Below are 16364 nucleotides of genomic sequence, written 5' to 3' on the forward strand. Positions count from 1 at the left end.
GGACTGGGACAGACCGAGTTAAAAATCACACAACACCAGGTGATAGTCCAACAGGTTTATTTGGAAGCACTAACTTTCGGAGCACTGATCATCCATCAGGAGTAGGCCATTCAGCCCCTTGAGCCCATTCCACCATTAAATGAGATCATAGCTGATCAGTGGCCTATCCCCATATATCTGCATATCTCTTTCCTGTACATTAAATTATCTGTTGTAGATTTAAAATTACAACTGACGGTGCACCCACTGCTGTGCCTGGAAGAGAGCTCCAGACCTCTCCCACCCTTTTGTGTATAGAAATACTTCCAAACAAGGTCTGGCCCTAATTATGTCCCTAGCTCTGGAATCCCAAGCCAGTGGAAATTGAATATCTTAATATCTTGAAGACTTCAAGCAAATCACTCCCATAACCTTCTAAATTCTCACAGAAAATAGGCCAAATTTGTTTCATCCTCTCTTCATAACTTAACCCCTGAAAGTCCAGGTATCATTCCTGAAACATACACTGCCAAGACCAATATATCCACCCTAAGATGTGTGCTCAGATCAGCGTAATTAAAGCATAACCTCCCCGTGTTTGTTTGCAATGTCCCCTCACAATGTAGAGCGCTCTGTTAGCTTTTCTGATTACGTGTTTAATCTGCACACTAACGTTTTGCAATTCTTGCACCCAAATCTTTCTGCACGCCAGAACACTCACTATTTCGATCGTGATGGCAGATTTCCTTCCCTAAAGAAGATTAGACAGCTTTATTTCAATTCGTTCACAGGATGGGGGCGTCACTGGCTGGGCTAGCATTTATTGCCCAGAGAGCAGTTCGGAATCAACCACATTGCTGTGGGTCTGATGTCACACATAAGCCAGCCCAGCTAAGGATGAATATTTCCTTCCTTCAGGAATTCAATGAACCATTAGATTAGATTGGATTACTTACAGTGTGGAAACAGGCCCTTCGGCCCTACAAGTCCACACCGACCCGCCACCCACCCATACCCCTACATTTCTCCCTTACCTAACACTACAGGCAAAGCTGAAAATGTGTTGCTGGTTAAAGCACAGCAGGTTAGGCAGCATCCAAGGAACAGGAAATTCGACGTTTCGGGCATAAGCCCTTCATCAGGATGGCTTATGCCCGAAACGTCGAATTTCCTGTTCCTTGGATGTTGCCTGACCTGCTGCGCTTTAACCAGCAACACATTTTCAGCTCAGAATTCCTGGATAAGCATCCTTCATTTCTTCAGTTGCCTGCATCTCCACTAGCTTTTCAACCGCCACCTCCAAACGGATCTCACCACCAGGGATATATTTCCCTCCCCTCCCCTCCCCTATCAGTGTTTCGAAAAGATCACTCCCTCTGTGACTCCCTCGTCAGGTCCACACCCCCCCATAACCCAACCTCCACTCACGGCACCTTCCCCTGCAACCACAAGAAATGCAAAACTTGTGCCCACACCTCCTCCCTTTCTTCCCTCCAAGGCCCCAAGGGATCCTTCCATATCCACCACAAATTCACCTGCATCTCCACACACATCATTTACTGAATCCGCTGCACCCGATGTGGCTTCCTCTATATTGGGGAGACAGGCCGCCTACTTGCGGAACGTTTCAGAGAACACCTCTGGGACACCCGGACCAACCAACCCAACCACCCCGTGGCTCAACACTCCACCAAGGACAGGTCCTTAGACTCCTCTATCGCCAGACCATAGCAACACGATGGCTGGAGGAAGAGCGCCTCATCTTCTGCCTAGGAACCCTCCAACCACAAGGGATGAACTCAGACTTCTCCAGTTTCCTCATTTCTCCTCCCCCCACCTTGTCTCAGTCCCAACCCTCGAACTCAGCACCACCTTCCTAACCTGCAATCTTCTTCCTGACCTCTCCGTCCCCACCCCCACTCCAGCCTATCACCCTCACCTTAACCTCCTTCCACCTATCGCATTTCCAACATCCCTCCCCCAAGTCCCTCCTCCCTACCTTTTATCTTAGCCTGCTTGGCACACTTTCCTCATTCCTGAAGAAGGGCTCATACCCAAAACATCGATTCTCCTGCTCCTTGGATGCTGCCTGACCTGCTGCACCTTTCCAGCAACACATTTTCAGCTCCGATCTCCAGCATCTGCAGTCTTCACTTTCTCCTTTCAACTAGAGTAGGCAGCATGCCTACCGGTAAATCAGCTATATCATTTGCAAGGACAGATTACATTCCTGGATCTGAGAGTTGTCCAAGATTTCTACCACAAATTCTTCATTCTTCTCTGGGCTCTCTAGCCTCACTTTACATAATTGAACACTTTTTGTCTCACCATGAATTCCTGTTACCAGTACCATTTCTGGCAATAGTCCCTTAGGAGTATATATCTCCTCATCCTTCAGGGTCACAGACTAAGAGGATTCTGTGTCCCTTAATATTGTAACCTCTTTACCTGCTATTCCTGGCCTATGTGAATAAACTTTACCCTTGCATTTACATTTCTTTTAAGCAGATCTGGCACTTCCACCTTAACCAACCTCTGAACATCTTGTACACTCTGAGGCACACTCAGTCCAACAAAACTCCCAGGCTTGTCCAGTTTTCCTACATCTGGCTTTCTCCTAGCCCACCACCACTGTGATTTCGTGTGGCTCACTTTATTACAATGAAAATACTGGAGCTTTTAACTTCTTTGTCCCCCTCAAGGGTTTGATTTTTACCCTGTGGTAAGTTCTCCTTTTGATCTTCACTGAGATCTACCTTTCCCTTGCTATGTGAGGAATTCTTTTTGCCCCAGTTTCTATCCCTCATGGACTGAAGTTGATTCTGGACGCCAAACCGTGTTTTATGGATCAGCTCATAATCATCAGCCACCTCAGCTGCAAACCTTGCTGTTTTAACACTCGCTCTTCCACATGCGTTCGCACTACTTCCTTGCTAAGGTTACCTTCAGACTTTATCTCCAGCCTTTTAAGCTGACTTTCCTTTTTAAGTGTCAATTTCTGAAGTTCAAAAGCTCTTTCTCTTTTTCCTCTGTTCTGCTGCTCTCTCTTTTTCTCTCTCTTCTGCTTTTAATCGTAACTGCTGCATTTCAGCTTCTCGTTCCTTATCTCTTGCCTCTACCTGAAGCTGCTTCATTTGCAATTGAATCCTTGCCATCTCTATAGATTCTGATGGTTTCTCTGGCAAGTTTAAATGCTGAGCTACTGCTGTAATTATCTCTCCTTTCCTCACGGAAGCAGGCAGTTCCAATTCCTGTTTGTCTGCTAATTCCAGCAGCTTAGTTTTATTCACCTTTTGCAAAACTTCCAAAGTCACTGCATCCACTTCCAGAAAACTTTTGGTGACTGAAAGAGCCATTACTATCCCAAGCTTTGTCTCCCCAATCAAACTAGCACCCGAAATAAAGACACTGGCACCTACCACTGGCTGTTTAAAATCCTACAGAGAGCCCCCAATCTGTTATGGACTAGGCCAGACCACTCAAAAGATTCTTATGCAGGCAGACCAGATCATAACTTTGCAATTTGTTTCAGGGGTGGGAGGTTGTCTACCATGTTTTAAAACAGACAAAAATGTATTTACAAAATTACACAATGAAACACAAAGAACAGAATAAAGAACCTCTCAGAACTTGGTCTATCCAAACTAGACTTAATTAAGCTATTCCAAATATGCACAACAGCCCCAATAAGCAAACCATCTTAAAAAAAAGGAGCACATGTTTACAGGTTGACATTAGAAGGGCAGAAGGAGGGAGGAAGAGGTTCCACACAGCTGAACTCCTAACTAGTTCTGGACTGAACTGCTCAGCTAGAGAGCTGACCACTCCCCTTTCATTATACAGGTCACTTCTAAAACATGACCACTTTGGTCTGATTACATGTAAACAAAAAGGCCTCTCAATTCCCTTTAATCTCAGTACCAAACTGGTCTAATCAGAACTGGGAGCAATTTTCGACCCCACTGAAAAAAACCAAGGACATAGTCTCCTTGAGAAAAGATTTTGGAAGAAAAGGGACTAGCTTTGCAACATTATCCAAATGTCATCTAAACATTTTAACTGTACCTGCGTCTCCAATTTTCTCTGGCAGTTTATTCCAATCACTAACCATTCTGTGTAAAAAGTTACCCCTCATGTCCTTTTTAAATCTTTCTCCTGTCATTTTAAAAATATGCTCCTAGTTTTTAACTCCCTCACCTTTGAGAAAATACCCTTGATATTCACATTATCTGTGCCCCTCATGATTTTATAAACCTTACTGAGGTCATCCTTCAACCTGCTAGGTTCCAGTGAAAAGAGTCCCAGCCTATAACTCAAACCTTCCATTCCTGGCAACATCCTTGTAGATCTTTTCTGAACCCCTCCAATTTAACAATAACCATTCTCTAACAGGGTGACCAGAAGAAGCCTCACATGTTCTATACAATTTAAAAATGACGTCCCAACTCCTATATTCAAAAGGTTGAGCAGTGAAGGCAAGCATGCTTAATGCGGCCATAACCACCCTGTCTACCTGTGACACGAATTTAAAAGAATTACTTACCTGATCCCCAAGGTGTCTCTGTTCACTACCCAGGGCCCTACCATTAATTGTATAGGCCCTGCTCCTTGTTATTTTACTAAAATGCAATACCTAACGTTTATCCAAATTAAACTCTGTCTGCCACTCCTCAGCGCATTGACTCAATTGATCAAGATCTCTTTGTAATCTTAGATAACCTTCTTCACTGTGCCAACAACTTTGGTGTCATCTGCAAACTTACTAACCATGTTTTCTATATTCCCATCCGAATCGTTTGTATAAATGATAGACAAAATCGGACACCGTACCGATCTGCAGGAGGGGATTGACAGGAAGGCAGTGTCCGTCTCCTGGGCAGCTGGTGGGCACCAAGGGGAGCTCACCTCCTTTGTGAGGGGTTCCTGCGCCCAAGGGGAACGGCTCCTTTCCCTTGCCCGTGACTATCCCTCCACACCATCCCCCCTCCCCCCCGCACATGGTTCCTTGAGGTTGGGTCTACCCCCCCTCTGGGCTTTCCAAGTAGAACCCGTGCAGAGGTAACTCAGATTTAATAAGTCTGCAATCCATGGTTTTTCTCTCACTTCTTTGGGATGCTTGTAGTACCAGAAGTGACCACTAGTCTCTTCTAGCTCTGGTGTACCACTGAACCTCCAGCCAAGGCAACTTGGGCCCAGTCAGAGTCAACGTCTAATTAATGCCCCATCCCACTCCCAGTGTGTTATTGCTGCAGGATAGTCAGGGTCTCACGGCTTTTAGCTTGGAGGAGGTGGCCGGGGAGAGGTAATCAGGAAAGCTAACAGAAAGTTAGATGCATTAGTCAGGGGTTAATGTAGGGGAATGGGTCTGGGTGGGTTGCCCTTCGGAGGGTCGGTGTGGATTTGTTGGGCTGAAGGGCCTGTTCCCACACTGTAGGGAATCTAATCAAATCTAATATTAGTAGGAGAGTTGTCATTCCACTGGTTAGAGCGAGAGGCATAGTCTCAGGATTGAGGCCAAACCGTTCAGGAGAGATGTTAGGAAGCTTTTTGGGACTCTCTTCCACAAATGGCAATGGGGGCAGTATCAGTTGTAACTTTGAATCTGGAATGGATAATGTTTTGTTAAGCAAAGGTATTAAAGGCAGATATATGGAGTTAGGCCGCAGATCATCCACAATCTCAATGAATGGTGGAACAGGCTCAAAGGGCTGAATGGCCTACTCCTGTTGCTATGTTATACAAGACATCAGTGATACCACATTAGGAGGAACCCACCCCCTTGTAAAATCCAACTCAACAGCTTTCAGGCCAGTCTAACATGTATCTAGTCTGCAGCTCTCTTTATTAAAACCAATCATGGAACATAGGCATCACTGGCTTGGCCAGCATCCCCAGTTGCCCCTCAAGAGTGTGGGGGTGAGCTGCCTTCTCGAACTGCTGTATTGTAAATTGACCCACAATGCCCTTAATGAGGGAGTTCCAGCAACTTCCTTACTCCATTTTCTACATTCAAAGCATTGCCCAAGGCTGTAATCTCCCTTCAGATCACCCACCTCACTGTTACTACGACAGCATGCTGCTTATTCTCCAAGGAGCTCAGTGTTACTGGTAATAGACGCACCTTATTAATATTGAAAACTAATCAAATTGCACACTTTTAACTAATGGTTTCTAAATCTTTCTGTTTTATACAGGGCTTTATCGTGGCTTTACTATACTGTTTCTTGAATGGAGAGGTAAGGAATGATTTACTGCTAGATGACAGTATCAGAGATGGAAATAATCAAGGGGTGTGGAAATGTTTGGAAATTTCCCTTGGACTCTATCAAAATTCACCCACAGTGGCTTCAGGAGGAAGCAGAGGAAAATGGTTGATAAAAGCACCCCTAAGAACTTTAATTAAAACAGTCTCTAGTTAATACCACAAATTTTGCAAATAAACACCTCAAGCCTATAACTCACTCCCAGGTATCTATTGTTCTATACACAACCCACCCTGAAACCCACGATTCAATTCCAGTCTGTAACTCACTCCAGGGTGTCTGTTATTCCATATATAAACCAACCTGAACCTTCGATTAGATTCCAGTCTGTAACTCGCTCTAGGGTATCTGTTATTCTGTGTATAAAACATTCTGAATCCCACGATTACATTCCAATCTGTAACTCACTCTAAGGTATTTGTTATTCTGTAAATAAGACACTCTGAAACCTTTGATTAGATTCCAGTCTGTAACACACTCCCTGTATCTGTTATTCTGTATATAAATCACTCTGAACTCCTTGATCAGATTTCAGTCTGTAACTCACTCCCTGTTTCTGTTATTCTATATATACAACATCCTGAATCCCTCAATTAGATTTCAGTCTGTAACTCACTCTGTTATTCTGTTATTCTATATATACAACACTCTGAATCCTTCGATTAGATTCCAGTTTGTAACTCACTCTCGGGTATCTGTTATTCATTATGTAAACCCCTCTGAACCACTTGATTAGATTCCAGTCTGTAATTCATTCTAGGGTTTCTGCTTTTTATGTACAACCCACCCTGAACCCCTCTATTTGATTTCAAACTATAACTCATCCCAGGGTCTCTGTTATTCAAGATATAACCCACGCTGAACCCCTCGATTCGATTCCTGTCTGTAACTCACTCTAGGGTATCGGTTATTCTATATATAAAACACTCTGAACCCCTCAATTCAATTCCAGTCTGTAACTCACTCTAGGATATCTATGTACAACCCACCCTGAGCCCTTGATTCGATTCCAGTTTGTAACTCACTCCCAGTATCTGTTATTCATTATATAAATCCTCTGAACCCCTCAGTTAGATTCCAGTCTGTAACTCACTCTCAGGGTATCTGTTATTCTATATACAACCCACACTGAACCCTTGATACGATTCCAGTCTGTATCTCAGTCCCTGTATCTGTTATTCTGAATATAAAACATTCTGAATCCCTCGGTACGATTCCAGTCTCTATCTCAGTCCCTGTATCAGTTATTCTGTGGAGGAAGTGAGGACTCCAGATACTGCAAATCAGAGCTTAAAATGTGTTGCTGGAAAAGCACAGCAGGTCAGGCAGCATCAAAGAAACAGGAGAATCGACATTTCAGTCATAAACCCTACTTCAGGAATGAGGAGGGTATGCCAAGCAGGCTAAGATAAAAGGTAGGGAGGAGGGACTTGGGAGAGGGGCGTTGGAAATACGATAGGTGGAAGGAGGTTAAGGTGAGGGTGATAGGCCGGAGAGGGGGGTGGGGGCGGAGAGGTCGGGAAGAAGATTGCAGGTCAAGAGGGCGGTGCTGAGTCTGAGGGTTGGGACTGAGATAATGTGGGGAGGGGGGTGGAAATGAGGAAGCTGGAGAAGTCTGCATTCATCCCTTGTGGTTGGAGGGTTCCTAGGCGGAAGATGAGGCACTCTTCTTCCAGGCGTTGTGTTGCCATGGTCTGGCGATGGAGGAGGCCAAGGACCTGCATGTCCTTGGTGGAGTGGGAGGGGGAGTTAAAGTGTTCAGCCACGGGGTGGTTGGGTTGGTTGGTGCGGGTGTCCCAGAGGTGTTCTCTGAAACGTTCCGCAAGTAGGCGGCCTGTCTCCCCAATACAGAGGAGGCCACATCGGGTGCAGCGGATGCATTAAATGATGTGTGTAGAGGTGCAGGGGAATTTGTGATGGATATGGAAGGAACCCTTGCGGCCTTGGAGGGAGGTGAGGAGGGAGGTGTGGGCGCAAGTATTGAACTTCTTGTGGTTGCAGGGGAAGGTGCCGGGAGTGGAGGTTGGGTTGGTGGGGGGTGTGGATCTGACGAGGGAGTCGTGGAGGGAGTGGTCTTTCTGGAACGCTGATGGGGAGGGGAGGGAAATATATCCCTGGTGGTGGGGTCTGTTTGGAGGTGGCGGAAATGATGAAGGATGAATGTAGGTAGCTGCGCATGGCTGCCTCCTCCAAACAGACCCCACCACCAAGGATATATTTCCCTCCCCACCCCTATCAGTTCCTCCATGACTCCCTCATCAGATCCACACCCCCACCCCCTCTCCGGCCTGTCACCCTCACCTTAACCTCCTTCTACCTATCGTATTCCTGGCGCCCTTCCCCCAAGTCCCTCCTCCCTACCTTTTATCTTAGCCTGCTTGGCACACCCTCCTCATTCTTGATAAGGGCTTATGCCCGAAATGTCGATTCTCCTGTTCCTGTGATGCTGCCTGACCTGCTGCGCTTTTCCAGCAACACATTTTTAAGCTCAGTTATTCTGTGTTTTGTTTGTTCACTCACGGGACATGGATGTCCTTAGCTTGGCCAGCATTTACTGCCCAACCCTAATGGCTGTTAAAAGTCAAAAATATGCAAACGACAAAGCATACAATGTGGTGATGATTAGTGAGATGCCAGGGGATTGGAACACCTTCAAAAATTAAGAGGACAACCAAAGATAGCATTAAGGCTGGAGAAGTTGAAATATGATGGTAAGCTAGTTATTATATCGAAAAAGATTGCAAGAGGATTATTTTTAGATATATAAATGCTAGGAGAGATGCAAGCGTGGTCATTGACCTGTTGGAAATTGAGATTGGCGAAGAAATAATGGGGAACAAAGAAATGGCAGTGGAACTTTGCATCAGTTTTCACAATTAAAGACACCAGCAGCATACCCGAAATTCAAGAGAGTCAGGAGGTAGAGGTGAATGTAGTGGCCATCACTAAGGAGCAGGTGATGGGGAAGCTGTAAGATCAGAGAATGGACTGTATCCCAGAGTTGCGAACGAATTGTAGAGACATCAGTGGTGATCTTCCAGGGATAACTGGAGTCAGGGAGAGTCCCAGAGGATGGAAAATGGCTAATGCAACATCCCTGTTTAAGAAGGGAGAGGGGGCAGAAGACAGGAAATTATTGGCTGGTTAACCTGAGCTTAGTTGTTGGTTAGAGTTTAGAGTCCATTATTAAAGATGGGACTGTGGAGTACTTGCAAGTGCGTGGTAAAATAGGGCAGAGTCAGCACAGCTTCGTCAAGGGAGGGTTAGGGTTGGGTTAGGGACAGGGTTAGGGTTAGGGTTGGGTTTAGGGTCAGGTTTAGGGTTAGATTCTGAGTTAGGGTTAGGTTCAAAGTTAGAGTGGGGATTAGGGTTAGGGTTAGGGTCAGGGTTAGGATCAGGGCTAATATCAAGATCAGGATTAGAGCTAGGGTCAGTATTAAGGTTAAGGTCAGGTTAGAGTTTAGGCCAGGGTTAGAGTCAAGGTCAGGGTTAGAGTTAGAGTCAGGGTTTCGGTGACGGTCAGGATTAGGGTTAAGATCATTTTTCAGCTTAGGGTTAAGGTCAGGGATAGGATTCGGATATCGTCAGCATTAGGGTTAGGGTCAGGTTCATGTTAGAGTTAGGTTAAGGATTAAGGTCAGGTCAAGGCCAGGTTTGGGGTCAGGATCAGGGTCAAGCATTAAGGTCTGGGTCATGATTAGGGTCACAGTTGGGGTCAGGGTTTGGGTCGCAATAGGGTTAGGGTTAGAGTCAGAATTAGGGTTAGGGTAAAAGTCAGGGTTGGGGTCAGGATCAGGGTCAGCATTAATGTCTGGGTCATGATTAGGGTCACGGTTGGGGTCAGGTTTAGGGTCAGGATTAGGGTTATGATTAGGGTCAGGATTGGGGTCAAGGTTAGCGCTAGGGTCAGGGTTAGAGTTGGGTTAGGGTTTGGGTTATGGTCAGGGTTATGGTCAGGGTTGGGGTGAGGGTCAGAGTTAGGATCAGAGATAGGATTAAGGTTTGGGTTAGGGTTTGATTTAATGTTAGGTTTCGGTTTAGGCTTAGGGTTAGGGTTAGGATTGAAGTTAGGGTTGGGTTTAGAATTTAGATTACGGTTAGGGTTAGGGTTAGGGTTAGAGTTTATGTCAGGGTTAGGGTCAGGATAGGTTGAAGGATAGGGTTAGGGTCCGGGTTAGGTTTAGGACCAGCTTTGGAGTTTAGGTCAGGGTTAGGGTCAGGATTAGGGTCAGGATAGATTTAAGGATAGGATTAGGGTCAGGATTAGGGTTAGGACCAGCTTTGGAGTTTTGGTCAGGGTTAGGATTAGCGTTAGTTTCAAGGTTAAGGTTAAGGTTAGGGTCAGAGTCATGGTTAGGGTTAATATTAAGATCAGTGTCAGGGTTAGGGTCAGGTTTAGGTTTAGAATCAGACTTATGTGTAGGGTTGGGGTTAGTCTTATGGTAGGATTAGGGTTAGTGTTCAGGTCAGGTCAGTGTTTGGATTAGGATTTGGTTTAGGGTTAGTGCTAGGGTTAGCGTCATGGTCAGGGTCAGGTTTAGGATTAGGTTCAGGGTTAGAGTCAGGGTTTGGGTCAGGGTCAGGGTCAGGCTTAGAGTTAAGGTCAGAGTTAGAATTAGAGTTATGATCAGCGTCAGGATCTGGGTTAATTTCAGGGTCAGATTCAGGGTTAGGGTTAGGCTTAGGGTTAGGGTTAGGGTTGGGGTTAGGTTTAGGGTCAGGGTTAGGTTTATAGTCAGTGTCAGGATCAGGGTTAGGGTCCGGATCAGGGTTAGGGTTAGGGTCAAGGTTAGGATTAGTGCCAGGGTTAGGGTTATAGTTAGGGTCAGGTTCAGGGTTAGGGTTGGTCAGGGTTATAGTTAGGGTCAGGGTCAGGGTTAGGGTTGTTAGTGTCAGGGTTAGGCTTATAGTTAGGGTCAGGGTTATAGTTAGGGTCAGAGTCAGGGTTAGGGTTAGAGTTAGGGTTAGCATCAGGATCAGGGTCAGGGTTAGGATTAGGTTCAGGGTTAGAGTCAGGGTTTGGGTCAGGGACAGGTTTAGAGTTAAGGTCAGAGTTAGAATTAGAGTTATGATCAGGGTCAGAATCTGGGTTAATGTTAGGGTCAAGGTCAGGGTTAGGGTTGGGGTTAGGTTTAGGGTCAGGGTTAGGTTTATAGTTAGTGTCAGGATCAGGGTTAAGGTCAGGATCAGGGTTAGGGTTAGGGTCAAGGTTAGGATTAGTGCCAGGGTTAGGGTTATAGTTAGGGTCAGGATCATGGTTAGGGTTATATTTAGGATCAGGGTCATGGTTAGGGTTAGGGTCAGGATCAGGGTTAGAGTTAGGGTCTGAGTTAGAGTTATAATTTGGGTCAGGATCAGAGTTAGGGTTATAGTTAGAGTCACGGTCAGGGTTAGGGTTAGGGTTAGGGTCAGGGTTAGGGTTTGGGTCATGGTTAGGGTTAGGGTCAGGGTCAGGGTCAGGATCAAGGTTAAGATAAGGGTTCGGGTCAGGGTCAGTGTTAGGGTGAGGGTTAGGGTCAGGGATAGGATTAGGGTTAGGGTCAGGGTAAGGGTTAGGGTCAGTGTTAGGTTAATGGTCAGGGTCAGGATCAGGGTTAAGGTTAGGATTAGGGTTCAGGTTAGGGTTAGGGTTAGTGTTAGTGTTAAGGTCAGGGTTGGAGTCAAAGTCCTTGTTAGGATTAGGAGCAGCATTAGGGTTAAGGTTAAGGTCAGGGTTTGGGTTAGGGTCGCGTTAGAGTTGGAGTTAGGGTCAAGATCGGGTTTGCAGTCAGGGTCATGGTTAGGGTTAGGGAATGGTTCAGGGTTAGGGTTAGGATTTGGGTTAGAGTTAGGGTCTAGGTTAGAGTTGGGGTTGGGTTTGTGTTCAGGTTCGGTTTAGGTTAGGATTAGGTTTAGAGTTGGGGTTAGGGTTTGGGTTCCGGTTAGGGTTCCAGTTAGGGTTTGGGTTAGGGTCAGGGTTAGGATCAGTGTTAGGGTTAGAGTTAGGGTCAGGGTTAGGGTTAGGGTCAGGTTTAGGGTCAGGGTTAGGTTGATGGTCAGGGTCAGGATCAGGGTTAAGGTTAGGGTTAGGGTTCAGGTTAGGGTTAGGGTTAGTGTTAGTGTTAAGGTCAGGGTTGGAGTCAATGTCCTTGTTAGGATTAGGATCAGCATTAGGGTTAAGGTTAAGGTCAAGGTTTGGGTTAGGGTCGCGTTAGGGTTGGAGTTAGGGTCAAGATCGGGTTTGCAGTCGGGGTCATGGTTAGGGTTAGGGAATGGTTCAGGGTTAGGGTTAGGATTTGGGTTAGAGTTAGGGTCTAGGTTAGAGTTGGAGTTAGGGTTTGTGTTCAGGTTTGGTTTAGGGTTAGGGTTAGGGTTAGAGTTGCGGTTAGGGTTTGGGCTTCGGTTAGGGTTAGGGTTAGGGTTAGGTTTCTGACCTAAGCCGTGCATTATAGTGTTAGGGTTAGGGTTAGGGTTGGGTTAGGGTTAGGGTTAGGGTTAGGGATAGGGTTAGGGTTTGGATTTGGGTTAGGGTTAGGGCTAGGTTTAGGGTTAGGGTTAGGATTAGGGTTAAGGATAGGGTTAGGGTTGGGTTCGGGTTTGGGTTTCGGTTAGGATTTGGGTTAGGGTTAGGGCTTGGGTTAGGCTAAGGTTTCTGACCTAAGCTGTACATAATGCAGCGTTGTATAATCTACCTTCTGGTGAGGTCATTCCATTTGATCTAATTACGAGCTGCAGTACAAAGCCAGTAGAGTGTAAATGGGCTGATGGGTCTCTTGCTGTGATGCTGTGCTTATTTTAACCCAGTGTGAAGAATTCAAGCTTTCTTTCATCTTTCCCCTCACTGCGTTCCTTTATCCTCCAGCTTCTACCTCGTAAAGCCTGGCTCAAATTGTAAATAATTCTGAGCCTCTGTTGTAATCGTATTTGTGAGCCAGTTTGTTGCTCATTGCTTCCTGTGCCGCAAGGGGTGTTTATGGAACGCTTGTTTACCACAGGAATACGTTCTGTACTGCTGTTCAATGGAAGGCATGGACACTTTCAATGTCAGGTTGAGTTTGTTATGACGTAAATCAGGACAAAATACAATGCAGGCTTCTGCCTGTCTCCTGGGCAATTTAATTCTCTCTGCAATTGTATTTTTTTTAGATGCATGCTTCCACATGTGCAACCTTTCTTAAACAAAGCACAAAAATAAATCAACAATACTGGAACAAAGTCATTGTTGGAAATGACTGGCGGTTTAACCAATTCATTCATAGCTCAGTCTGAATACAGAAAGAAGGGGTGAAAATGTTCTGCTTGCAAAAAAAAGTTCTGTCCAAGAAAACTCAGCTTCCAATGGCCCACCACTTTCACATCCCGTCCTGTTCCCTGTCTTAGGCTTGCTGCAGTGCTCCAGTGAATCTCAGCACAATCTGGAAGAACAGCATCTCAATTTCCCCTCCGGGACCCTGCAGCCTTCAGGTCTCAATATCGATACTTTTCGAATGTGAACACCTTTCTCTAGGCCCTTTAGTCACCCCATGTGACATGACATAGATTGCTTTCAGCACAATCAGGATTAGAGTGGCGCTGGAAAAGCACAGCTGGTCAGGCAGCATCCGAGGAGCAGGAAAATCGACGAGCCGGGCAAAAACCCTTCATCGAAACGTCGATTCTCCTGCTCCTCAGATGCTGCCTGACCAGCTGTGCTTTTCCAGCACCACCCGCTTGACTCTGATGTCCAGCATCTGCAGTCCTCACTTTTGTCTACCTGCTTTCAACACAGCCAATCCATTTTCTCTCACTAATGGGGGTCCCCAATATCTGCCCCTTTGCTTTCTCCTTGGGCTTACTTTCATCCATCCCCTTTGTCTGTCTCACTGTCGTTCTTTCTCACTCTGGGCTCCACCTTTGCCTGTCCGCTCACTCCTGCCAACCCAGCACACCTTAACCTATCGTCTCCAGCTTCTCTCCCACTTTTTCCTAGCAACTATCAGCTCTGAAGAAGGGCCACTGAACTCAAGATGTGAATGCAAAATGCTCATCTAGACGGAAGGCATTGGCTCGCTCTGTCTGCGCGGGTGCTGCCCGGTCTGTTGAGATTTCCAGTATTATTTTATTCCAGTACAGATTCCAGCATCCAAGTAATTTGCTCTCTCAAAATGTTAACTCTGCTGAAGGCAGAAGGCGAAGGAGTGGTGGGGAGGAGGGAGGAGTGAGCAGACAGATGGAGATGGAGCCCAGAGAGAGAGAGAACAACAGTGAGGGGCGCTGTGGGATGGATGATAGTACGCTTCTGCACTAATGCGTGCAATTCTCGTCTCCCTCCTATCAGAAAGGTGTCGTGAAGCTTGAAAGGGTTCAGGAAAAATTTACAAGAATGTTGCCAGGGTTGGAGGGTTTGAGCTATACGGAGAGGCCGAACAGGCTGGGGCTGTTTTCCCTGGAGCGTCGGAGGCTGAGGGGTGACCTTATAGAGGTTTATAAAATCATGAGGGGCATGGATAGGATAAATAGGCAAGGTCTTTTCCCTGGGGTCGGGGAGTCCAGAACTTGAGGGCATAGGTTTAGGGTGAGAGGGGAAAGATACAAAAGAGACCTAAAGGGCAACTTTTTCACACAGAGGGTGGTATGCGTATGGAATGAGCTGCCAGAGGAAGTGGTGGAGGCTGGTACAATTGCAACATTTAAGAGGCATTTGGATGGGTATATGAATAGGAAGGGTTTGGAGGGATATGGGTCTGGTGCTGGCAAATGGGACTAGATTAATTTAGGATATCTGATCAGCATGGATGAGTTGGGCCGACGAGTCTGTTTCTGTGCTGTACATCTCTGCGACTCTCCACAGATGCTGCCAGGATTAGAGTGGTGCTGGAAAAGCACAGCGGGTCAGGCAGCATCTGAGGAGCAGGAAAATCGTCATTTTGGGCAGGAGCCCTTCTTGATGAAGGGTTTTTGCCAGAAAGGTCGATTTTCCTGTTCCTCGGATGCTGCCTGACCTGCTGTGCTTTTCCAGCACCACTCTAATCTTGACTCTGATCTCCAGCATCTGCAGAACCCGCCTTCGCCACAGACGCTGCCAGACCTGTTGAGTGTTTCTGCAGCCATTTCTGATTGTGGTTTAGATCTCCAGCACAGGGAGCTCGCGTTACGGAGATGCGTCTTACCACTGCCTTCTTGCCCTGTTAGGTTCTGGCCGAGCTGAGGAAGTGTTGGAGACGGCAATGGCCTGAGAGGGAAATACCCTTCAAGACAAGGCGTAAACGGAACTTGTCGACAGAGAGCAGTGGGATAGCCTACGCCACACAGATCTCCTTGCTGGACAGGTTCAGTCCAAAACGGAAAACATCAGACAGGGAAAACAGCCTCCACCCGTTCTGAAAAGGAGGGGTTCACACGCTACATTTGAGAAGCGATTTGTAAATGATGAAGATGAAATAATGCATGTTACATTTCTTCCTGTAAAGTGACTTCTTTGGTTTATATTCAATCTTCCTGGTTTCAAAGCTGTTGGTAACGTACCAGGTGGTCTGTCCATCAAGGGTCTCAGTGGGACAATACCCAAACCATTCTTAAGATGTTTCTGTTGCTCCAAAGGTGTCGCAATGGACTGAGCTTCTCCTGAGTAGGAACAGTCATGTCCCATTCTGGAGACCCAGGACCACATTTGGGTTGATGTTCCAGGGCAGTGCTGAGGGAGTGCTGCACTGTCATAGGGTCAGGGCTGAGGGAGTGCAGCATTATCAGAAGGTCAGTGCTGAGGGAGTGCTGCACTGTCAGAGGGTCAGGGCTGAGGGAGTGCAGCATTATCAGAAGGTCAGTGCTGAGGGAGTGCTGCACTGTCAGAGGGTCAGTGCTGAGGGAGTGCAGCACTGTCAGAGGGTCAGTGCTGAGGGAGTGCAGCACCGTCAGAGGATCAGTACTGAGGGAGTGCTGCACTGTCATAGGGTCAGCACTGAGGGAGTACCGCACTGTCATAGGGTCAGCACTGAGGGAGTACCGCACTGTTAGAGGGACAGTACTGAGGGAGTACCGCACTGTTAGAGGGACAGTACTGAAGGAGTGCCGCACTGTCAGAGGGTCAGTGCTGTGGGAGTGCTACACTGTCAGAGGGTCAGTGCTGAGGGAGTGCAGCACTGTCAGAGGGTCAGTGCTGAGGGA

At 46.6% G+C, this 16364-nt stretch overlaps 1 protein-coding gene across 1 annotated transcript in view; it reads left to right on the top strand.

The window, feature by feature from the left end:
• The window catches only part of LOC132816244 (vasoactive intestinal polypeptide receptor 1-like), a 61609-nt gene extending 46025 nt beyond the window's left edge, over nucleotides 1–15584 (top strand). Inside the window, exons 11-12 of the mRNA XM_060825740.1 lie at nucleotides 6174–6215; nucleotides 15393–15584. Of these exons, the coding sequence (XP_060681723.1) occupies nucleotides 6174–6215; nucleotides 15393–15584 (234 nt within the window). The remainder of the gene's footprint in view (nucleotides 1–6173; nucleotides 6216–15392) is intronic.
• Nucleotides 15585–16364: the final 780 nt, after the last annotated feature.

Source organism: Hemiscyllium ocellatum, chromosome 5 (genome assembly GCF_020745735.1).
Source record: "Hemiscyllium ocellatum isolate sHemOce1 chromosome 5, sHemOce1.pat.X.cur, whole genome shotgun sequence".
NCBI classification, from domain to species: Eukaryota; Metazoa; Chordata; class Chondrichthyes; order Orectolobiformes; family Hemiscylliidae; genus Hemiscyllium; species Hemiscyllium ocellatum.